The sequence below is a fragment of the Chrysemys picta genome, chromosome 13 (assembly GCF_011386835.1).
Source record: "Chrysemys picta bellii isolate R12L10 chromosome 13, ASM1138683v2, whole genome shotgun sequence".
NCBI classification, from domain to species: domain Eukaryota; kingdom Metazoa; phylum Chordata; order Testudines; family Emydidae; genus Chrysemys; species Chrysemys picta.
Genome location: NC_088803.1, coordinates 19,299,476 through 19,324,451, shown reverse-complemented (window position 1 = coordinate 19,324,451; position 24,976 = coordinate 19,299,476). Strand labels below are relative to the sequence as shown.

At 44.2% G+C, this 24,976-nt stretch overlaps 2 protein-coding genes across 2 annotated transcripts; both read left to right on the top strand.

Moving 5' to 3' along the window:
- The first annotated feature begins 2,839 nt into the window (after nucleotides 1–2,839).
- Nucleotides 2,840–3,796, top strand: LOC112060503 (olfactory receptor 14A16-like). The gene has a single exon (XM_065565218.1). It carries the CDS (start codon nucleotides 2,840–2,842, stop codon nucleotides 3,794–3,796), a length of 957 nt encoding a protein of 318 aa, XP_065421290.1.
- A 13,854-nt stretch (nucleotides 3,797–17,650) lies between these two features.
- Nucleotides 17,651–18,586, top strand: LOC112060504 (olfactory receptor 14A16-like). Its single transcript, XM_024111202.3, has one exon. The coding sequence runs from the start codon at nucleotides 17,651–17,653 to the stop codon at nucleotides 18,584–18,586; it is 936 nt and encodes a 311-aa protein (XP_023966970.3).
- The last annotated feature ends 6,390 nt before the right edge of the window (nucleotides 18,587–24,976 follow it).

Here is a 24,976-nt window from a genome sequence, read left to right as displayed (position 1 = left end):
TGAGGTTATGGAGGTTTATTTCTGCAACCTCCTGGGATTGCCTTTGAGCATCAGCCCTGCCTTGTTTTTAGCCAAGGGTCCTTCCAGGAATGCAGCCATTGTGTGAGATCCAGGGCGGGTGCTGCTCCCTAACTGGGGGGTTAGGGGTGGCTAGGGCACGTTGTCAGGGTGCTTTGCTCAGAGGTGAGATCAAAGCTGGGCTCATGGTCCTGGAGACCGGATTCAGCTATGTAGCCCCAGAGCAGGGACATCCTGAGCTATGTCCGCGTCCGAAGCCTGCACAAGCCAGGATCAGTTCTAAAGTTGGGAGGGGCGTCAGTCCCAGTTCGTCCTTCACCTCTCAGCCAAGCCTGCCCAAGCAGGGGAGCAGGGAGCCCCTGTCTGTGGAGTGGATCCCGGTCTGCTAGGAACTGCAGAGAGACCCAGCAACTCAGGACATCGAGCGATGGGACAGGGCAATGGCAGCTGGATAATACACTGATGGATGCTAGATAGATACCATCCAAACAATTCTGATACTTGAGAATCGAATGCATGGCAAGCTGAGACAAATTCCACAGTAAGTTTGCTATTTCAGGTATAGATTTGCGGGGATTCATATACAGGGATATTGAAGAACATAAATGTGAAATTACAATCTGAACTCCTTTAGATTTTAGTGTCAATTTAATGAAGATATCTGCTGCTGGCCAGAATTGTTTTCCCTCTCTGGAAAATTATGAATTTTTACCATAAACGCTGAACGTGAGTTTTTTTCCCCCATGGGTTTTGGAGAATTCAGCCAAAAATTTGAAATTCTAAGCTGAAAACCAAGGATTTCTTTCTTTCCAAGAATAATCCAAATTTTTCAGGAAAGCAGACTGAGTCTTTGTTTAGCTGAACACCCAAATTTCCATCAAAAATAAATAAATTGACAGTTAGCTTAAAAAAGGGAAGGTACAGGGATGATTTGGCCACAGTCTATAAGTATCTACATGAAGAATATAAATTGCAGATCAGGTCTAAGTAAATGATGCCATGTGAATTATCTATCCTCTCTCAGTAAGTAACCCCCATGTTACATGTGGGGAAATGGAGGCACAGAGAGTTACGTATCTGGGCTTAGATCACAGGACCTCCAGTCTCTTGATCACCTCTCTAGCCCCTGTTGCCTGGCTGCACTTGTTTAGGTTGGGATCCTGAAGGGAGCCTAAGGGAGTTAGGAGTCCAAGATGTATGTGCCTTACTCCCTTAGGCTCCTTTGCAACCCCCAGCCTTCATTTTCTGAAATTCCAGAGAAGCCCAGGCCTTGTAAATTAACAAGACAGACACAGGGCCAGGATTACAAAGGGGTTTAGGTACCTAAAGCTGGAAATAGATGCCAAATGGGATTTACAGTAGCACCTAAGCCAGTTAGGTGCCTAACTCCCATTGAATATCCATGGGATTTAGCCACCTAAATTTAGCTTTGATCAATCCCAGTAGGTACCTTTCTCCATCTTTAGGTGCCCAAATCCCTTTGGAATCCTGGCCCACAGATAATACAGAAACCGGGCTGGAGTCAGAGCACCCGGTAGGCCCTGTGCTATGCAGGGGGTGAGACTAGAAGATCATAATGCCCCATTTTGGCTTGAAATTCCATGAATTCACACCATTTTGCCTCTGGGGCTCTGCTTCTGAGCTGTGCAGGGCTCCAGGGAGTGATTCCCTGCAAGCTCTTTGAAAATAGACAAGGATAGACAGCCTTCTCTGTCAGTCCTTTAATGTCAGTGAAGTGCAAAGTCAGCTCCATACAGCTCATCTGCAGAGAGCAACAGGTTTCAGTCAAATTCTGTCCATTCATTCTCAGAGTGAAAGCCCGTCTATCTTGATTCTGCCCAAGGACGTAGAGAAGGTCAATTGGACAGAACCTAGATCTCCTGCTCTAGCCTCATCTCCTCTGTCCCACACTGCTGCCAGCTGAACACCAATGCTGTACACAGGTGTTCAGAACAGACACATAGTCAAACTCCTCCCTAACCGAGACACAAGTACGGCTGTTGTTTGTCCCCCGCTGCTCCTACTGGGAGGTTGTCCCGGACCCTCCCTCCTCTGGTGGGGACAAACCTGCTTCCCACCTCCAGCCCAAATTGACTCCTGGCCAGTTTATCCCCATTTGTTCCTGGGCCAGTGTAACACAGAACATCGGTGGGGGGGGATCAAAGCTGGGCTCTCTGAAGCTTAGTGCATGAGCCACTACTGCATGAGCTAAAAGCCATGTGCCTGTTAGCTAAAACTGTAGAGCAGACTCAATAATCTCTCTCTAGGTGGTCTCGGTGCCAATAGATGGGACAGAACACCCCACCCAGGAGCTGTGTGGGTTACACCAGCATTGTCCCTTTAGCATCAGTAGCTCTTCTCCCTGCCTGCTGTTTACCCCCCATCTATGTGTAGGGAGCGATCACATCCCCTCTCTGCCAGCATTTTGCTTGGCTAAACAGGCCAAATCCTTTCAGGCTCTGTCTACACTACAAGTTAGGGCTGCGATTGACACTTGTCTGAACGCGGGGGGCTCCCCGGCTCTCCACTGGCACAATAGGATGGCCACTGGTCCTAAGATTGTTGGACTTTGGGTTGTAATTCATTCCATATTTTATGAAAATTTTATGAAAATTTTATGAAGCCACATCTCAGAGCAGATTGCTGGGTTAGTGGGAACAGACACCATCTGCTGACCACAAGGGAGGTGCAACAATTGACACTGGGGGCACAATGCAGCTCTAACGGTGTGATTGTCAGAGGTGACCTGACCTTTGTCTGTGTCCTTCTCCCCACTTCCCCTCACCGCCGCCAGGCAGCCCAGGGCGTCCTAAGAAGGAAAATGTCCAACCGAACCAGCATGACCGAGTTCCTTCTCCTGGGATTCTCTGAGGTTCGGGAGCTGCAGATTTTACACTTCCTGCTGTTTCTAGGGATTTACCTGGTTGCCCTGACAGGGAATCTCCTTGTTATCACCCTTGTAGTGCTCGACCCCCTCCTTCATACCCCCATGTACTTTTTCCTGGTGAATCTGTCCATCCTAGACCTCGGCTCCATCTCCCTCACTGTTCCCAAGTCCATGGCCAATTCCCTGTTGAACACCAGGTCGATTTCTTATGCTGGATGTGTCACCCAAGTCTTTCTCTTCATCTTCTTCACCGCGGTTGACTTTGGTTTTCTCACCATCATGGCCTACGACCGGTATGTCGCCATCTGCAAGCCACTGCACTATGAGACTATAATGAACAGGAGAGCTTGTGTCCAAATGGCAGCCAGTGCCTGGATCACTGGGGTTCTCCTTTCTACACTGCACACCGGGAACACATTTGCAATAACTTTCTGTGGAGGCAACACGGTGGGTCAGTTCTACTGTGAAATCCCCCAGCTCCTCAAGCTCACCTGCTCCGACCTGTACCTTGGTGAAGTTGGGGTTATTTCCTTTAACGTATTCTTAGGCATAAGCTGCTTTGGTTTCATAATTGTGTCGTATGTTCAGATCTTCAAAACGGTGCTGAGAATCCCCTCTGGGCAGGGCCGGCATAAAGCCTTCTCCACCTGCCTGCCTCACCTCACTGTGGTCTCCTTGTTACTTTGTACTGCTGTTTTTGCTTACGTAAACCCCGCCTCCAGTTCTCCATCAGGGCAGGTTCTTGTGGTGGGTGTACTTTATTCTGTGGTGCCTCCAATGATGAATCCCATCATCTACAGTGTGAGGAATAAGGCAATCAAAGGTGCCTTGAAGAAACTGACTGGGTGGAGGTTATTCACCAAGAACACAATGTCTGGCTTTCTCCCATGACCATGGTTTCATTCTGTGTTTCCTTAAAGATATAATCAAATGATGACATTATTGTCTCCATTGGAAGGTGATGTGCAATCTTATCTATACAAAATGCTGCGTTTACTCTGGTAATAATCTAGACTGAGATCACTGAAGTCAGTGGAGTTACTCTAGCTTTACACCATTGTAAATTAGATAAGAATTGATTGATCGATCAACAGGTCTATAAAGGGTAAAAAAAAAAAACACCTTTGTTAACACAGAGTTAAGGTTGCCCAGTGGTAGTTCAGAGCCTTCCAGAATATTGAGTTGTACAGCAAAACTTACATTTTGGAAAGCCAAGAAATACAGAATGAAGATACATGCTCACACAACCTTAACTCTGCCCCACCAGGAGCTGACAATAGCCCCTGGGAATTAGCTGAATTAAACTCAAGCTACATTTATTATCTTAGCTGTAGCAGATTTGAAGGGTAGTCTGTTTGTGAGATGAGGAGATCTGGGTCTGAGTCCCCCATGTGTGTGAGCAAAGGGAAGAGGTGCATGTGTCCCTTGAGGGTCCCGTCTAATCATTTCAACATAGAACTGTGTAGATTGTGTCAGGAGCAGGGCCCTGGGGATTGTCAGTGGTGAGGGGGGGATATGAGAACAAGCTGTGGGTTTAATGCCGGGTACGGGAAAGTAGAGGGTTAGGTGGTCTCCTGTGTGCTAGTATGAAGGTGATGTAAAAGCAGATGGTGTTAAATTGTACAAACGTGGTGTAGGAGCAGGATTTTATAATGTCCCATAAGAATTAATGTATGATTTGATTTCATCCTGCCAGCCACCCTTTTTGAATAGCGGAAAGGAATGACAGACCAGAACAATCCTTCTGACTGATTATGGTCACCCTTTTGTTTTAGGATAAGTTATAATGTCTACTATGGTTTCCTATATGTATTACAAATTAGGCACTCTAGTTAAATATACATTTCTTTGTTTTAAGGTTTTAGTAAGTAAGAGACAGGATCTTGTATTGTATCTATGTTAAGGAGATTAGAGGAATGTTGAGGGCCTGAAGCCCCAATGTGAGTTGTTTTAGTTATAATATTTAGCAAGGCTTGATTTACAATATATTCTGCTGAATATACAATACTGCTGTCTGTATACCTTTGAAGGTTTCTGTAAGAGATTGTTTGTGTGAATGAGGAATGCATGCATCAGGAAAAGATAAGGTGTGAAAGCCATCACAAATGTCCAGATGGTCAAGAAGAAGAGAGAGACTTGGAAAGACCAGGAGACAATCAGAAAACATCCATTGTATCCGATGCTAAAGATGTTAGCAGCATTGACGACCTCAGAGGTGAGGCAGGCACCCCCGAAGGCGAGACAACAAATAGGAGATAATGATGGGAAGCCCGACAATAACCATCAAATGATAACACCACTTAAGGAATAATGATTACAGGATGGCATTGCAAAATGCATGGACTCAAATGGAAATTTACAACTGGGGTATTTTGCCACGGAACTCTGGGTTCAGTCCTGCAAAGCCTCAGAGCATTGGAAGAGCCCAGCTCCACACTCGTGCTCAGTCTAACTGGCCATTAGATTGACTCAAGCCACAACAGACTGGTAACTATAAACATCACTGGCAGGACTCTGTGTGTGTGTGTGTATGTGTGTGACTGAAAAGCATCTGCTAATTGTTGTATTTTCAATAAATGCTGCGTATTTGCCTTCCTCTATAAAGATCCCATGTGCTTTGTATGAGCATAACAGTGGTATTCTGTGGGGGGAGCAGACCCAGTGTTTGAGTGCAGGGAAAGCACAGGCAGCGCCTGTCCAGCACAGTGACAAGGCACAATCAGAGTGTGGGTGTTACCGGTGTTGAGGGGCAGCACACAACGAGGGCAGAGTTAAGGTTACATGGGCATTTACCTTTATTCTGTATGTCCTGGTTTTCAGAAGCTTGAGTTTTGCTCAACTGGAACTTCCGGATGGGCACTAGCTGTCACGGGGAGAGCTTCACTCTGTTTCGATGAAGTTTTGGGCTATTTAATTCCTTAGTTGTTTGAAGAGAAAGAAAAACGTTGGGAGCAGTCAGTGGCCCTTGTGGCCACTGTCAATAGTAGTGGGTATGGATGACAAGGGAAGTGAAAGGTTCTTTTCAGAACCACTATGTTTTTCTGAACAGGAGTTTTATTGTGTGCCCTGCTTGGCCAGTGTGGGCTTCCCTCACATCCACCCCTCACATCCACCCCGAGAACTTCCCCATAAGTGCAAAGCAAATTGGAGGCTCAGTGAAGTGGCCTGTTCATCTCAATGAGCTATTCTGAGCTGAGTACCAGCTGGGTGTTCAGGGTGTTGTCAGTGCCCACTCCCCATGTGCCTCTTCTCACCCCAAGGGGCGGCACTTCCCCAGACCTGGCACATATGGGGGGGGAGTAGGGAGATGGACTGAACCCCCTTCCCCCCCGAAGGGCAAGGACAAAAGCCGCAAGGTCATATGAGAAGATCAGGGAGGGTTGGACCCTCATGGGTAGGTTGGGAACCCCCAGATAATGTCACACGCATGGGAGGGGACTGTAGGCTGTCTAGTGCCACTGCCCCCATTTTCCCCCAGGCCCCTGTCACTCATCCTCATGTTCCCCTTCCCACTCCTCCCCCCATTCCACCTTACCCCCATCCCTCCCATCTCCTGACTCCCCAACGTGCCTCCTACTCACCCTCCTCCCCATAATCACCCCTCCTCCCACTGCCTCCCAAAACTCCTCTCCCCCTAGCCCCACTAACTCTTCCCCCCCAGCTGTCGCTCCAGTAACAGTTCCCCAAAATTAAAAACACTTCAAGAGACCCCTCCTGGTTTGAGTCACAGCTTTCTGCCTGGAGTTAGATTTGAACTCACAGGGCCTCGGTTTGCTGGCCAGAACATTCTCCCTTCAGCAGCTCAAGGCCTGGGAGTCAGTGTTCCATGCAATCCCTCTGGCATGGTTCCAGGCACTTCAAAGGCTGACACACCTAACTGAGAGCTCAAGACTGTGGAGTATGTCTGGCTTCATGGAGAGGAAACTCCAGCTCCTGCATTCTCCCCCCCACCTCCACTGAACCCCTCCTACCCTAATCCATGAGTGTCTTCCTCCTTTTGCCTCACACAGCCAGACCCCCAAGCAACCCCCCCTGCCACTAATCCCCTCCCTGCCCTCTAACAACCCTCCACCCCATAGACCCTCTGAGCCCCTTCTAAGGCCCAGAGCCAATTCCTCACCTACAGTTCCTGGCTCAGCTTCCTCAGAGATCCCCACCGAACCCCTCTGCCCACCAGTGCCCTCCTCTGCTCAGCCCCACTTTCATGACATGGCCCCAGTCCCAGGGAACAGCCCCCCCAACAAATGCCCATTCTCTCCTTCTCCCCATTGGCCAGCCCTGGTCCCCACTTCCTTCCTCCCCTCATCCTTCCTCTGCCTAGCCCAGCTCCCCTCTTCTGAGCAGTGCCTCTGCTCAGCACTGCACCATTAACCTGGGGAACTCACTGCCACAATGTATCGCTGACACAAAGAGCCCAGCAGCGTGAGAAATTGGCATGCAGCATGAAAGCCTCTGACAGATCGATGGTCAGAAAAGTGATGGTGGAACAGTTTTTTGCTGGAAAATGCCGATTCGATTCAATTTAAATATTTTATGGGAACATATTGATTTCATTGAAATTATCATGGGAAATTCTATGCACAACCTTGGGTAAAACATTTTCACTCCTATCACATCAATAGTTAGCTCTGTGCAAATAACAAAAACCAAACCAAAACAAGAAAAATACCTAGATTCTTTTAGAAAAAGATGTTTATTTGGGCGGGTATTGCCTCTCCTCAATCCCTCTCTGAAATGACCACCAATTTGCGGCATTGACCCCACTCAGCCCCCTCCTGGGGCACACCCGATCTCAAAGGGATCTGACCGAGCAAGTCCATTTGAGAGGAATTAGAAAACAGAAGTTGTGACACAACCTAACCTATAACGGTGCTGCTGTGAAACTATAAGCAGTGACCCCTCTTGGCATATCTGGGTGGGCAAGGGGGGTTGGGGTGCAGGCTTGGGTGGCTTGGCCCAGCTGTGGGGTGCAGGCATGTTGGGGTGTAGCATGACTGGGGTGCTTAGGCAGAGCTGGGATGCAGAGAGTTGGGAACCACTGATAGGTGCTGGAAGGATGGTGTGCTTTGGAAGAGCTGTGGGGTACTGGGGATTGGGAGTGCAGGGGATCGTGGTACACTGCCAGATCTGAGGGGTGCTGTGCCTCCCTCACCTGAACCACTGCATCCCCTCCTTCTCCTACCATCCATCCACATTTATCCCCTGGCCATAATATCCTGCCATCCCAAACCCCTCTCCCCCTGTTCCTCCACTCCTCTGCCCCCTAATTACCTCTACCCTCCCAGGAAGCATTCACATGTCTAATTTTTCACCCAAAGGCTTTGATTACTTCCCCCCCCCCAAAAAAAAAAAATACAAATGCTGCCAGGACTCACCAGTTGTAGCAACCTCTTGCCACTTGGCTCCAAACTTCTCTTGTCTGAGGGTGCAGGCTTGTGGATAACTTATTGTAATTATGTTAATTGAAGTTTACGGCCATTAATAATAGAATCAGAGAATCATAGAACTGGAAGGGACCTTGAGAGGTCATCTAGTCCAGTGGTTCTCAAACCAGGGCCGCCGCTTGTTCGGGGACAGCCCCTGGCGAGACGGGCCGGTTTGTTTACCTGCCGCGTCCGCAGGTTTGGCCAATTGCGGCTCCCACTGGCCGCTTCAGGCCAATGGGGGCTGTGGGAAGCAGCGCGGGCCGAGGGATGTGCTGGCCACCCTTCCCGCAGCCCCCATTGGCCTGGAGCGGCGAACTGCGGCCAGTGAGAGCCGCGATTGGCCGAACCTGCGGATGCGGCAGGTAAACAAACCACTTTCCTTGAACAAGCGGCAGCCCTAGTTTGAGAACCACTGATCTAGTCCAGTCCCCTGCGCTCATGGCAGGACTAAGTATTATCTAGACCATCCCTACAGGTGTTTGTCTAACCTAACCTTAAAAACCTCCAACGATGGAGATTAAACAACCTCCCTAGGCAATTTATTCCAGTGCTTAACCACTCTGACAGTTTTGAAGTTTTTACTAATGCCCAGCTTGAACTGCCCTTGCTGCAATTCAAGACCATTGCTTCTTGTCCTATCCTCAGAGGTTAAGAAGAACAATTTTTCTCCCTCCTCCTTGTAACAACCTTTCATGTACTTGAAAACTGTTATCATGTCCCCTCTCAGTCTTCTCTTCTCCAGACTAAACAAACCCAATGTTTTCAATCTTCCCTCATGGGTCATGTGTTCTAGAACTTTAATCATTTTTGTTGCTCTTCTCTGGACTTTCTCCAGTTTGTTCACATCTTTCCTGAATTGTGGTGCCCAGAACTGGACAGAATTCTCCAGTTGAGACCTAATCAGCACGGAGTAGAGTGGAAGAATTACTTCTCGTGTCTTGCTTACAGCACTCCTGCTAATACATCCCAGAATGATGTTCAATTAGGTCTGTGATGCATCCAGTCCTTAGTACCTCTCAGCAATCCAAGACAGCAGAAAAAAATTGAATGTTGGGGGGCGACTTATACCTCCAGAAATCCTTGGTCAAATGTCCCCAAATTTGGATCACAAATGCTACCTGAGGCCCGCACAAGGCCCTCCAAATTTCAAAGCAATTGGATTAACCATTCAGATTTTAGAGCTCTTACAAAAGTTGAAATTTAAAGCATATAAAATGGTGTGAATGGAAACCCTCTAGCCATTTTTTTGCATTGGCTCAAGTGCACTGTAAAATGTGTACATGTTCTTACATACCATTCTCAGTTTTGGACCACCGAAGATTTAGTGTGTGCCATGCACTACCTTGGGTAAAACACAACAGACTGAGACCATTTTGACCAGCATCACATCAATAGTTTGATCGCTAGCTCTGTGCAAAAAAACTCACCTAGATATTTCTTATGGGACTTGCTCAAATGACCCCAAATTTAGATCATTAACCCTGCCCTGCACCCTTCAGCAGCAACCCAAATTGCAAAGGAATCTGACCAAGCATGGCAATCTTAGAGGACTTAGAAAGGTTGACCTTTAAAACACAAGTCATGATACAACCATAGCTACAGCCATGTTGCTGCACCACTATAATAGTCAGTTCTTTTATTGGCTGGGTCCCCATCACGCAAGTTTCTATTAACCACAATCCTGGAATATCCCATAAGCATCCCAGTGGGATTGCGATGTTCAGCAATGAGAATCTCAGATACAGGAATTAACACAAAACTAGACATCAGAGTACAGCTATCCAGCTCCTGTCACCCAGCATCACTCCATAGCACTGAGCCAATTTACATCACCTGTGGAACTGCTCTAATTGACTTCACTGGGGCTATGGCTGAGTTAGACCAGCTGGGGAGCTGGCCTCATTGATCAATAGGGCAACAGCTCTTTGGGCATCTGGACCCATTCACTCCAAGGTAGCTACAGCTGGTTTACAAAAGCATTCACTCCGTGGAGCTATCCTGATTTAAAGTAGCTGGGGAACTAAACCATTGACTGCCATGGACCCAGGGCTGATTTACATACGCTGGGGATTCGGCCCATCATACATCATCAGTTTCTCTGACGTGAATGTGTCGTGTGAATTCAAAACATTTCTAAACAGTGCATCTGTAGCCCAATGATGCCTTTATTTGAGTGTTGTCTGCAGTAAAGGGGAAAACCTGTAACAAGAAAGAAAGAAAGAAAGAAAGAAAGAAAGAAAGAAAGAAAGAAAGAAAGAAAGAAAGAAAGAAAGAAAGTTGGGCCATTCATCCCCATAGAAGTTGAAGATCAGATACAGAAAATCTCCAATGTACTGAGGTCCTCCCAAGTTCTGCCCCCAGTGGGAATGAATCGCTCTGTCTCCATTAGAAGTTACACTGTAACTAATCCCCAAGGACAAAGAGCTAGGAAAGAGCAGATGGGTTGGGAACTTTTGACTCTTCCTCGGTTCAGTTTCACAGGCAAAAGAATGCGGATTGGAACCAGTGTAATGGGCTAGATCCCCAGGTGGTGTAAATTGAGGTAGCTCCATGGATGTCAATGGGCCAAATCCTAGCTGGTGTAAATAGCCCTGGCTACTCAGAAGTCAATGGAACGGTATCAATTTACAGCAGCCCAGGACTTGGCCCTTAGTTCTAAGTCTTTGCCTCTGGATACCTCTGAGTGACCAACTTCAAACACCCAGGGCCGCTGAGCTGTGAGTTCCTCTGGTGGCTGCTTCCCAAGAGCTGCAGATGCAATGCAGGAGAACAACATCTCTGACACCACTACCCCTCCTCCCAGAGATCATTAAGTGGCATTAATGAAGGCACAGGCTGTTCCAGGAGACCTGAGGCTCTGGTGCCTCTGGGCTATTAGCAATTGTAGGGCACATGTCTGTGCTATAAACATATATTTATTTCTGCTACCCCCTGGCACCCCCTTTGAGCATCAGTCCTGCCTTTGTTTTTAGCCAAGCGTCCTTAGCCATTGTGTGAGATCCAGGGTGGGTGCTGCTCCCATCTGGGGGATTACGGGTGACTAGGGCAGGTTGTCAGGGTGCTTTGCTCAGAGGTGAGATCACAGCTGGGCTCACAGCCCTGGAGACCAGATTCAGCTATGTAGCCCCAGAGCAGGGACATCCTGGGCTGTGACTGCATCTGAAGCCTGCACAAGCCGGGATCAGCTCTAGAGCTGGGAGGGGCGTCAGTCCCGGATTCCAGTTAATCCTTTGCCTCTCAGCCAAGCCTGCCCAAGCAAGAGAGCAGGGAGCCCCCGTCTGTGGAGTGAATCCTGATCTGCTAGGAACTGCACAAAGACCCAGCAACAGGACATCCAGCAATGGGACAGGGCAACGGCAGCTGGATAATACAGTGATGGAGGCATGAGAGAGAGAAATAACCAAACAATCCTGGAAGTGGGTGGATGGATAAATAGATAGATAGATAGATAGATAGATAGATAGATAGATAGATAGATAGATAGATAGATAACCAATGATTCCTAACACTGGAGGCTCAAATGCATCACAAACTGGGAAAAATTCCACAAAGACCAACACAGTAAGTTTGCTATTTCAATTAAATATGTTGGAGTATTAATATACAGGACTAATTTAAGAACATAAATGTGAAGTATGTTTGGAATTCTTTAAGACTTTTACTATTAATTCAATCAAACATTTAGAGCCTATCAGAATTTTTTTAATCAGAAAAAAAAGGTCGTAGAGCAGTTTTTAAACTAAGGGCTGGGGGAAAGCCGACAGGTGTGGAGGAGCACTTGGTTCGGACAGAGACATTCCTTAGGGGAGGATCTATTAATGGAGATTCTCTATGTCCTAGTAAGGAGGAGAGGATGGAAGATGATAAAATACAGGTAGGATCTGATGAGAAATAGTCAAATGAAAAAGAGTCCCATTCAATTACATCGTGTAATGGCAGACAGCTAAAAAGTGACAAGTTTTTAAAATGCTTATATACAAATGCTAGAAGTCTAAATAATAAGATGGGTTAACTAGAGTGCCTCGTATTAAATGAGGATATTGATATGATAGGCATCACAGAAACTTGGTGGAATGAGGATAATCAATGGCACACAGTAATACCAGGGTACAAAATATATCTGAAGGACAGAACTGGTCGTGCTGCTGGAGAAGTGGCACTATATGTGAAAGAAAGCATAGAATCAAATGAAGTAAAAATCTTAAATGAACCAAACTGTACCATAAAATCTCTATGGATAGTAATTCCATGCTCTAATAATAAGAATATAGCAGTAGGGATATATTACCGACCACCTGACCAGGATGGTGATATTGACTGTGAAATGCTCAGGGAGATTAGAGAGGCTATAAAAATAAAAAACTCAATAATAATAATGGGGGATTTCAACTACCCCCATATTGACTGGGTACATGTCACCTCAGGACAGGATGCAGAGATAAAGTTTCTTGACACCTTAAATGACTGCTTCTTGGAGCAGCTAGGCCTGAAACCCAAAAAAGGAGAGACAATTCTTGATTTAGTCCTAAGTGGAGCACAGGATCTGGTCCAATAGGTAAATATAGCTGGACCATTTGGTAATAGTGACCATAATATAATTAAATTTAACATCCCTGTGGCAGGGAAAACACCACAGCGGCCTAACACTGTAGCATTTAATTTCAGAAAGGGTAACTACACAAAAATGAGGAGGTTAGTTAAACAGAAATTAAAAGGTAAAGCGCCAAAAGTAACATCCCTGCAAAGCTGCATGGAAACTTTTTAAAGACACCATAACAAAGGCTCAACTTAAATGTATTCCCCAAATTCAAAAACATGGTAAGAGAACCAAAAAAGTGCCACCGTGGCTAAACAACAAAGTAAAAGAAGCTGTGAGAGGTAAAAAGGCATCCTTTAAAAAGTGGAAGTTAAATCCTAGTGAGGAAAATAGAAAGGAGCATAAACTCTGGCAAATGAAATATAAAAATATAAGTAGGAAAGCCAAAAAAGAATTTGAAGTACAGTTAGCCAAAGACTCAAAAAGTAATAGCAACATTTTTTTAAGTACATCAGAAGCAGGAAGCCTGCTAAACAACCAGTGGGGCCAGTGGATGATCAAGATGCTAAAGGAGCACTCAAGGCTAATAAGGCCATTGCGGAGAAACTAATTGAGTTCTTTGCATCGGTCTTCACAGCTGAGGATGGGAGGGAGATTCCCAAACCTGAGCCATTCTTTTTAGGTGACAAATCTGAGGAACTGTCCCAGATTGAGGTGACGTTAGAGGAGGTTTGGGAACAAATTGATAAATTAAACAGGAATAAGTCACCAGGACCAGATGGCATTCACCTAAGAGTTCTGAAGGAACTCGAATGTGAAATTGCAGAAGTACTAACTGTAGTCTGTAACCTATCATTTCAATCCGCTTCTGTACAAAATGACCGGAGGAGAGCTAATGTGAGACCAATTTTTTTAAAAGCTTCAGAGGTGATCCCGGCAATTACAGGCTGCTAAGCCTGACTTCAGTACTGGGCAAACTGGTTGAAATTATAGTAAAGAAAAGAATTGTGAGACACATAGGCAATTTGTTGGGGAAGAGTCAACATGCTTTTGAGGGGGTCAACAAGCATGTGGACAAGGGGGATCCAGTGGATATAGTGTACTTAGATTTTCAGAAAGCCTTTGACAAGGTACCTCACCAAAGGCTCTTAAGCAAAATAAGCAGTCATGGGATAAGAGGGAAGATCCTCACATGGACTGGTTAAAAGATAGGAAACAAAGGGTAGGAATAAATGGTCAGTTTTCAGAATGGAGAGAGGTAAATAGTGATGTCCACCAGGGATCTGCACTCTGTAGCCTATAGGATTAACCTGCTTGCTTGTATATATATACCTTTTCTTATAGTTTAAGTATTTGGTTTATTGAAATAGGTTTATAGATTTATATTAAAGTAAGTTTGGCTGTAATGCAAGAGACCTACAGGCCATATCCTATATGTTAAGCTAAGGCAAAGTTAGCATATCTATATTAAGACCTTTTACTCAGAAAGCAAAGTTGACCTTTATCTTGTTATACAAATAGATAAAGTACCCACGCCTATGTCTAAGACCTTTACCTAGACCACTAGACAATGAAGAATGGCATAGGGGATTTTTCAGAGTTGTACCCACAGACTTAACAAATACACAACAAGTGCGTACATACATGTCATCCATACGCACATACATACTAGCCTATGGGGTAAGTGTACCCTAACATTTCTGTGGGTGAGGAATGAAATTTGGGCATAAGAGGAAGGATTTCCAGCACTTGCCCTATAAAAGAGGTGACACACCTCGATAGAGTACTCCATCTCCATTTCTCACTTACTCCATTTCTATTCTTACTTATTCTATTTCTACTCTATCTCTCTCTATCTAGTCTCTCTATCTACAATGACTGCTACTATTAGTAGGCTGTACTTGTTCTTCTTAAACTTTAAGTTTCAAGGGAAGTAGGCTAAGCTTGGTTTTCCTAAGTTTTATTCTTAGTTTGTTTATTAGGTTTTGATTTTAAGTTTAAGTTAATCAAGTAAACCCTAGTCAGCTTTGATAGCTCTTAGCATTTTCTAAGCACTGTATCCCTCACTCAGGAATTGAGAAACCTGAACTGCAAGGCTGGTCCTGTGTCTCTTACAACCAGGTTATCAAGGAAGGGTGTGAGTATGTTAACCAAAGCTTTGTTGCATATAATCCTATATTAGCATATGTATCTTTTGAATAGCAGTAATGCAATTGTAACTTTGTAACTCTGGGTATTTTACCATTTACTTACTATTATTGATTTTAATAAAAAGTCTTTAAGATTATATCTGTCTCAGTGTGAGCTTCCTGTCAGACCCCCGAGGGTCCTTTATAAATTCTGTGGAGCCTGATTCAGGACAAGAACTTTTATCTTCTGATCAAACAGATTGGCGAGCCTAAAACCCATACTAATTAATATTGATGATAATAATTATTAATATTATTAATAAAATAAAATGAAATACAATTTAAATAATAAATTAAATTCCCATATTATCCAAATTAATATTATCAGTACACTCTAAATCAGGCTACGACTGGGACCAGTGCTGTTCAACATATTCATAAATTATCTGGAAAAAGAGGTAAACAGTGACATGGCAAAATTTGCAGATGATACAAAACTACCCAAAATATTCAGTCCAAAGTAGACTGTGAAGAGTTACAAAGGGATCTCACAAAACTGGGTGACTAGGCAACAAAATAGTAGATGAAATTCAATGTTGATAAATGCAAAGTAATGCACATTGGAAAACATACAACTATACATATAAAATGATGGGATCCAAATTAGCTGTTCCCACTCAAGAAAAAGACCTTGGAGTCATTGTGGATAGGTCTCTGAAAACATCCACTCAATGTGTAGTGGCAGTCAAAAAATCTAACAAAATATTGGGAATCATTAGCAAAGGGATAGATAATAAGACAGAAAATATCATATTTCCTCTATATAAATCCATGGTATGCCCACATCTTCAATACTGTGTGCAGATGTGGTCGCCCCATCTCAAAAAAGATATATTGGAATTGGAAAAGGTTCCGAAAAGGGCAACAAAAATTATTAGGGTTATGGGATGGCTTCCATATGAGGAGAGAATAATAAGACTGGGACTTTTCAGCTCGGAAAAGAGACAACTAAGGGGGGGATATGACAGAGGTCTATAAAATCATGACTGCTATGGAGAAAGTAAATAAGGAAGTGTTATTTACTCCTTCTCATAACACAAGAACTAGGGGTCACCAAATGAAATTAATAGGAAGCAGGTTTCAAACAAACAAAAGGAAGTATTTCTTCACATTGCACACAGTCAACCTGTGGAACTCCTTGCCAGAGGATGTTGCGAAGGCCAAGACTATAGCAGGGTTCAAAAAGAAACTAGATAAGTTCATGGAGGATAGGTCCATCAATGGCTATTAGCCAGGATGAGCATGGATGATGTCACTAGCCTCTGTTTGCCAGAAGCTGGGAATGGGCAGCAGGGGATGGATCACTTGATGATTACCTGTTCTGTTCATTCCCTCTGGGGCACCTGGCATTGGCCACTGTCAGAAGACAGGATACTGGGCTAGATAGACCTTTGGTCTGACCCAGTATGGCCGTTCTTATGCTCTAAAAAAAATTGGCTTTTCATAGAAGTCCCCAAAATCCCCAATTGTCCATATTTTGGAAACTGGGAAACAAACATTTTCAGCTAAAAATTGCTAGAAACTGAAATTTTCCAGCCTAAATTCACCCCAAAACAATGGATTTTCAGTTTTGATAGATAGATAGATAGATAGATAGATAGATAGATAGATAGATAGATAGATAGATAGATAGATAGATAGATAGATCCGTGAAATATATTTGAAGATAGCTGAGACTTTCTATGAAAATGTGTTTAATTGAATTTCCTTTGAAAACAATTTAAGCAAACAAATTCTGAGCACCTTCAACTGGAAACTTGGCCTTAAGAAAGACTCAGGAAAGCTAATACTGTCCAATAACAGAATTTGTTTTGTACAGACTAGTGACTTTAAATTCAGGGTATGAGTGGAACCAAGCAGCCAAAACCTATAGACCCTGGCATGGAGGAGAGATGGACTTAGTGGAGGTGAAGAGGGCCAGAACCCAGACCTCTTGGTCTAGTACCATATCCAATGTGCATTACACTGATGCCAGATTCAGCAGACCTCCATGTTGTTCATAAAGAGAGACCATGGGCAGTGAAGGCACTAGGTCAGGTTTATTGTCAGCAAAGCACTGTCCTAGTGCCCTGTCAGACAGGTCACAGAGACACTAACATATAGAGGCCCATGACAAGACTTAGTCAACATAGCAGGATGCTATCCCTTTAGCTGCTACAAAGGTGCTCCTCCTATGACTTCTCCTTTTATACATTGATACAAACAAAATGAGTATCACCCTCCAGATGTTGTTAGTTACCAACCCTATACCTGGTTCAAACAAAATTTCCTCATCTGTTATCCTGTCATCCCTTCCTTATCTTTACAAGGGGTCAGTGTGTTCATTGTACAATCTCTTGGGCATTCATGTAATTACTGAGAACTCTGGGTGTTCCTGTTCCAGCCTCTCTGGTCAAGAGTGTGATTACTTGGTTAGCCAATACCTGGTGTGTTACTATTCTGCCAAAGCGAGGCCTACTTTGGTTAGCAGCCTTTCGTTTATACTGTTAGTGATGCCTAGGGCTCCAGCAAGGCCTACACTGACTGCAATGGACCCTGACCACTGCCTTTGTCCTTCCATCCACAGGCAGCACACAATGAACTAAGGAAGAAAATGTCCAACCGCACTACGGTGACCGAGTTCCTTCTCCTGGGATTCTCTGATATTCGGGAGCTGCAGGTTTTGCACTTTGTGGGATTTCTAGTGATGTACCTGGTAGCCCTGACAGGGAATCTCCTCATCATCACAGCTGTAGCCCTCAACCACCACCTTCACACCCCCATGTACTTCTTCCTGATGAATATGTCCCTCCTGGACCTCGGCTCCATCTCCACCATCGTCCCCAAGTCCATGGCCAACTCCCTCATGAGCACCAGGTCCATTTCGTATTATGGATGCATCGCCCAAGTCTTTCTCTTCCTTTTCTTCGCTACAACTGAGCTCCCTTTACTGACCATCATGGCCTATGACCGGTACATCGCCATCTGCCAACCGCTGCACTATGAGAGAGTGATGAACAGGAGAGCATGTGTCCGAATGGCAGCTGGCATCTGGATCAGTGGGGTTCTCAATTCTGCCCTGCACACTGGGAACACGTTTGCAATAATCTTCTGTGGAGACAATGAGATGGATCAGTTCTTCTGTGAAATCCCCCAGCTACTCAAGCTCGCCTGCTATGACTCCTATCTCGGTGAAACTGGAGCTATTGTGGTTAGCGTGTGCTTTGCCTTAAGCTGTTTCGTTTTAATAGTTGTGTCATACGTTTTGATATTCAAAACCGTGCTGAGAATCCCCTCGGAGCAGGGCCGGCATAAAGCCTTCTCCACCTGCCTCCCTCACCTCACTGTGGTCTCCTTGTTTGTTTCCACTGCTAGTTTTGCCTACATTAAACCCACCTCCAGCTCAATCTCGGGTCTGGATCTCCTGGTGGCTGTTCTCTATTCTGTGGTGCCTCCCATGATGAATCCCATCATTTATAGCATGAGGAACAAAGAGATTAAATCTGCCCTGTGGAAAATGATTGGGTCAAGGCTATACTCCAAAAAATAAATTGGCCGTTTTTCTCCTGTGACCATTGTCTCATTCTGTGTTCTTTATAAATATAATCAGCTCATGACATCATTGTTTCCATGAGAACATAACATACAATCTCTTTATGCACATTGAGGTATTTACACTGGTAAATATCTAGAAAAACTCAACTTAGGTCAATGGAGTTACTATAAATTTACACCTGTAAAAATAAGATCAAAATCTACCTCCCTGTCCCCTTATCTATCTATCTATCTATCTATCTATCTATCTATCTATCTATCTATCTATCTATCTATCTATCTATCTATCTATCCCCATACACCCCCCCACATCTAGCTATCTATCTCCATATAGCCCCATCTATCTATCTATCTATCTATCTATCTAACTCTCCAGAACCTAAAATAATCACAATTACAACCAGGCAGCAGGGATTAGAGGAAAGATTGTGAGACGAACACTAGGGGCAAACAGAACTGAGCTCTAGACATCTAGCATCAATTCCTAGCGCTGCTGCTCCCCTGATATGTTACCTTGGGAAAGTCCTGCCCTGAGGCTGTATTTTCCGTCCCATCCTTTGCTTTCTTGTCTATTTCTACTGTTAACTCCTTGGGGCAGAGATTGTGTTTTACCTAATCCAATGGGCCTCTGATCTCAGGTGCAACTATCATAGAATTTATTTATTTAAAAGCTAAGGTACAGGTGTCCTGCGATCTGCTCCCAGCCATTCCTCTGGTTTTGTTCAGTCACTTCATCACTCCATTCCTCAGTTTATCATCTGTCAAATGGGGATAATAATTACAACTTAGAGGATAATACACAAAGAGTGGAGATGCTCAAAAATATCTTTCTATCCAAACAAATTTTTGATGGAAAATTGCTTGTCGTTGAAAATAATTTTGGTGTAGAAAAATATTCCTTTTGGACTCCATTTTCTATGGGTTTTTTTTTTTTTTTGGAGAGGTAGGGGGGTTGGTTTTGGTTTTAGTTTTATAAAAGCCTGGAAATGACATTTTTTGGGGAAAGTTTTCAGTATCAGAAATCTTTTTCCCAAACTATTTCCCATAAAGTGGCATTTTTCTAAGGAAGTTTATTAAAAACCAAACACTTTTCAGGCTCCAGTTTCATTCTCCCGCCCTCCCCTCCCCCCTCCCCCCCCCACACACTTCAAAAACAATATTATGGGATGTTTCTATAAAAAATGGCACTTTACACAAAAATATCATTTTCATTTTTGACCAACTTTAATAATGAGTAATTAAAACTAAATTAAATGCATTTAAGTTGAGCTGGGTACAACATTCATTGTAATTTTAGTTGACAACATCTGCTTGTTATAGATATGGGGACTGATCCTGCTTTGAGCAGGGGGTTGGACTAGATGACCTCTTGAGGTCCCTTCCAACCCTGATATTCTATGATTCTATGATCATAGGAACTGTCTAACTGGCTCAGACCTTTAGACCATCCAATCCAGTATCCTGTCCCTGACAGTGTCCAGTAGTACCTGATTCAGAGGAAAGTCTAATATGCTCCATGGAGGACAATTCTTGAATAACCTGCCCATGGCGGAGTCTCATCATGATCAGCTAGTGAATGGTCTGCCGTGAGGAAGATGAGTTTCTATCCCTCATAGAGTTTTATCTAATCTGAAACAACTTCATGCTCTCATTATCCAGATAGGCTGGAATATTCAAAGGAACCTACTGGATTTGTGTGCCTAAATCCCTTTGGCCTTTGACAGCAGAGGAGTGCCCAACTCCATTAATCCCCTCTGAAAATCACTCCTAGTTTATTATTAATTACGTATTTCGTAGTTTCATAGATTCTCCATCACTGACAAGTTTCAAATCAAAAGAGTGGATGGTTCCGTAAATAATCTGTGCTAGGGATTATTGTGGGGCAGGTCTCTGGCCTGTGCTATACAGGAGGTCAGACTAGATGGTCACAATGGTCCCTTCTGGCCTTGAAATCTTTTAATCTAATTTGAACTTCCCCAAAAATGGGAACAAAGTTTCTACAAAAACCTCACAAAAATGGTAGATTTTTTTTAAATGCTAAATTTCTATGAGTTATTTAAAGAAAGTTGGAATTGTTTTAAGGGAGAGAAAGGATTCTAATCCCCTCCCTAATGTTTTGACCAGATCTAGTACAATTAATTCAGGGAGATTTTAGCTGAAGTAGGCCACACCGCAGAGTAACACGGCTTCACCTCTCTTGTGGAGAAGTAGGCTATTGCTTCTTACATGTCATAATATCTCCAGGGACAGATTCCTGTCCAATACTCTGCAACAATCAAAGAAGAAACTAGTCCCTGGACAGTGCATCCCAGTTTGTGCTCATGGTGGGGCCAGCATGACCAGTGATGGGATTTTCAAGGTTGCCTGCGGACATTTGGCCACCAAATTCCAGTTAGTTTTAATGGGGATGAGGCATCCCAGTCCCCTAGATGAAAATCTCCAACCATAGCTTTAAGATCAAAACCTGGACTCTTTTCTGGTGGCATTTTAAGGCCATTATTCAATATTTTCATCAATTTCTTGGATAACGGGAGGGGAGAATATGCTTATAAAATTTGCAGATTACACCAGGCTCAGAGGGATTGGAGGATAGGATCAGAATTTAAAATGACCTTGACAAATTGGAGAATTGGTCTGATACCAACAAAAGGAAATTCAGTAAAGACAAATGTAAAGTAAAGACAAGATACTAAAGAGAAGATTGCCTGTTCTTTTCATTCCCTCTGAAGCACCTGTCTTTGGCCACTGTCAGAAGACAAGATACTAAGCTAGATGGACCTTAGTCTGACCCAGTATGGCCATTCTTAGAGTACTTCACTTACCAAGGAAAAATCAAAGGCACAACTACAAAATGGGGAATAACTGGCTAGGTGATGTCATTGCTGAAAAGGATCTCGAAGTTAGAGTGGATCACAAATTGAATATGAGTCAACAATTTGATGCAGTTGTGAAAAAGGCTAATATCATATGGGGTGTATTAACAGGTGCGTGATATGTAAGACACCAGAGGTAACTGTCCCATTCTACTTAGCACTGATGAGACCTCAGCTGGAGGAATGTGTCCAATTCTGGGTGCCACACTTTAGGAAAGATGTGGACAAATTGGAGAGAGTTCAGTGAAGAGCAACAAAAATGATGAAAGGTTTAGAAAACCTGATCTATGACAAACGGTTAAAAAAAAACTGGGTGGGCAGAGGAATGGGGTTTGATATGGAAAAGAGGACCAGCAACCTCAGTATGTAGCACAATAACAAAAAAAAAAAATTTAAAATACAGTTTAAAATTCCAGCCTAAGGCCTCTTTTCACTCTCTTGTTAGTTTGGTCCTTAATTGAGAGCCCTGGAGAATGAAATCCTGCTTTTCACCTATCAAGCAAGTGCACTTGTCGAAGCTAACCCTGGAGGCATCACATCTACAGAGAAGACAGGAGGTTGGTCTGGGACCAGGGCTGAGATTTTCAAAGAGGCTGGGAGAGTTATGCACAAGTTCCCAAGGACTCCTTTAACTCCACTAGGGTCTGCTCCACAAGCGAGTCACAATGTTCACGGTTGGACAATATAGCCACCACCATAAGCTGCAAGTGGGACCCTGGGGTGCTGAGCCCTGCCCACCACCATCACAAGCCACCCCATCATACAATCCCACTCAGACATTTGTCCATCTCTCTCTGAAAACTACTTCAGTCGTTTGCCCCCCCATAACTCCCCTTGGGAGGCTGCCCCAGAACCACATCCCTCTGATGGTGAGAAACTTCCCTGTAAATTCTAGGGAGTCTCGTCACCTCCCACACTCCTAAATGTCCACATGACCTAGGCTAACACAGTGTGGCTCCTTGCCCCCCTCTAATGGCTAGACCATGTCTGGTGGTTTATAAGCCAATGGGCCCAGTCTCTAGCTGGTGTTAATGGACATTGCTTCATTGGAGGTAATAGGCCAGGTTCAGAGATGCTTCAAATTGCTTTGGCTCCACCAAAGTCAATGGATCTACATGGATATGTTGAGGATCTACCCCAAACATCTTCTCCCACATACCCCAGTCTTACACCAGTCTCATTCCTTTGGTTCCAGTGAACCACTCCTGATTTATACACACAAGCAAGACAACTCCCCATCCTTGTTTTCAGTGGCCATGGAACAGGCACAAGTGACCAAGCAGTCTAACGGGTATTTTCTTGGCACAAAATCAAGGTCTGATTACTCTCTCACACACAATTAACACCAATTTAACTCCACAAATGTGCCAGATCTTCTGTTGATATAAATCAGCCCAGCCGCATTGACATCAGTGGAGTTAATCTGACAAAAGGAAGGAAGGAGAGCAGCAGAATATGGACCCTGGACTTCAGAAAAGCAGACTTTGAGTCCCTCAGGAAATTGATGGGCAGGATCCCCTGGGAGGCTAATAGGAGGGGGAAAGGAGTCCAGGAGAGCTGGCTGTATTATAAAGAATTATTATTGAGGGAGCAGGAACAAAACATGTGCAGAAAGAATAGCAAATATGGCAGGCGACGAGCTTGGCTTAACAGTGAAATCTTCGGTGAGCTTAAACACAAAAAGGAAGCTTACAAGAAGTGGAAACTTGGACAGATGACTCAGTGGGAGTATAAAAATATTGCTTGAACATGCAGGGGTGTAATCAGGAAGGCCATAGCACAATTGGAGTTGCAGCTAGCAAGGGATGTGAAGGGTAACATTAAGGATTTCTACAGGTATGTTAACAACAAGAAGGTCAGGGAAAGTGTGGGCCCCTTACTGAATGGGGGAGGCAACCTAGTGACAGGTGATGTGGAAAAAGCTGAAGTACTCAATGTTTTTTTTGCCTCGGTCTTCACAGACAAGGTCAGCTCCCAGACTGCTGCACTGGGCAGCACAGTATAGGGAAGAGGTGAGCAGCCCTCAGTGGGAAAAGAACAGGATAAAGACTATTTAGAAAAGCTGGTGTCAGGGTTCCTTCCCCACTCTGAACTTTGGGGTACAGATGTGGGGACCCGCATGAAAGACCCCCTACGCTTATTTTTACCAGCTTAGGTTAAAACTTTTCCAAGTCACAAATTCCCATCTTGTCCTTGAACAGTATGCTGCCACCATCAAGTGATTTAGACAAAGAATCAGGGAAAGGACCACTTGGAGTCCAATTCTCCAAAAATATTCCCCCAAGCCCTACACCCCCTTTCCTGGGGAAGGCTTGAGAATAATATCCTCACCAATAGGTTCAGGTGAACATAGACCCAAACCCTTGGATCTTAAGAACAATGAAAAATCAATCCGATTCTTAAAAGAAGAAATTATTTAAAGATAAAAGAATCACCTCTGTAAAATCAGGATGGAAGATAACTTTACAGGGTAACAAAAGATTCAAAACATAGAGGATTTCCTCTCTAGGCAAAACTTTAAAGTTACAAAAAAAACAGGAATAAACCTTCCTCTTAGCACAGGGAAAATTCACAAGCTAAAACAAAAGATATTCTAATGCATTTCCTTGCTATTACTTACTATTTCTGTAATATTAAATGTATCATTTCAGTGGGAGCTGGATTACTTGCTTGGTCTCTCCCTTTGTCTCCAGAGAGAACACCCACACAGCACAAAACAAAGCCTTTCCCCTCACCCCCAGATTTGAAAGTATCTTCTTTCCCCATTGGTCCTTCTGGTCAGGTGCCAACCAGGTTATCTGAGCTTTTTAACCCTTTACAGGTAAGGAGGGATTTTATGTTACCCTTAGCTGTATGTTTATGACAACTGGACATATACAAGTCCATAGGGCCGGATGCAAGGGTGCTGAGGGAGTTGGCTGATGTGATTGCAGAGCCATTGGCCATTATCTTTGAAAACTCATGGTGATCGGGGGAGGTCCCGGATGATTGGAAAAAGGCAAATATAGTGCCCATATTTAAAAAAGAGAAGAAGGAGAATCTGGGGGACTACAGCCTCACCTCAGTCCCTGGAAAAATCATGGAGAAGGTCCTCAAGGAATCCATTTTGAAGCACTTGGAGGAGAGGAAGGTGATCAGGAACAGTCAACATGGATTCACCAAGGCCCTTCCAACTCTGATATTCTATGATTCTATGATTCTAAGGGCAAGTCATGCCTGACCAACCTGATTGCCTTCTATGATGAGATAACTGGCTCTGTGGATATGGAGAAAGCAGTGGACTTGACTTTAGCAAACTTTTGATACAGTCTCCCACAGTATTCTTGCCAGCAAGTTAAAGAAGTATGGATTGGATGAATGGACTATAAGGGGGATAGAAAGCTGGCTAGATTGTCGGGCTCAACGGGTAGTGATCAATGGCTCGATGTCAAGTTGGCAGCCAGTATCAAGCAGAGTGCACCAGGGGTCAGTCCTGGGACTGGTTTTGTTCAACATCTTCATTAATGATCTTG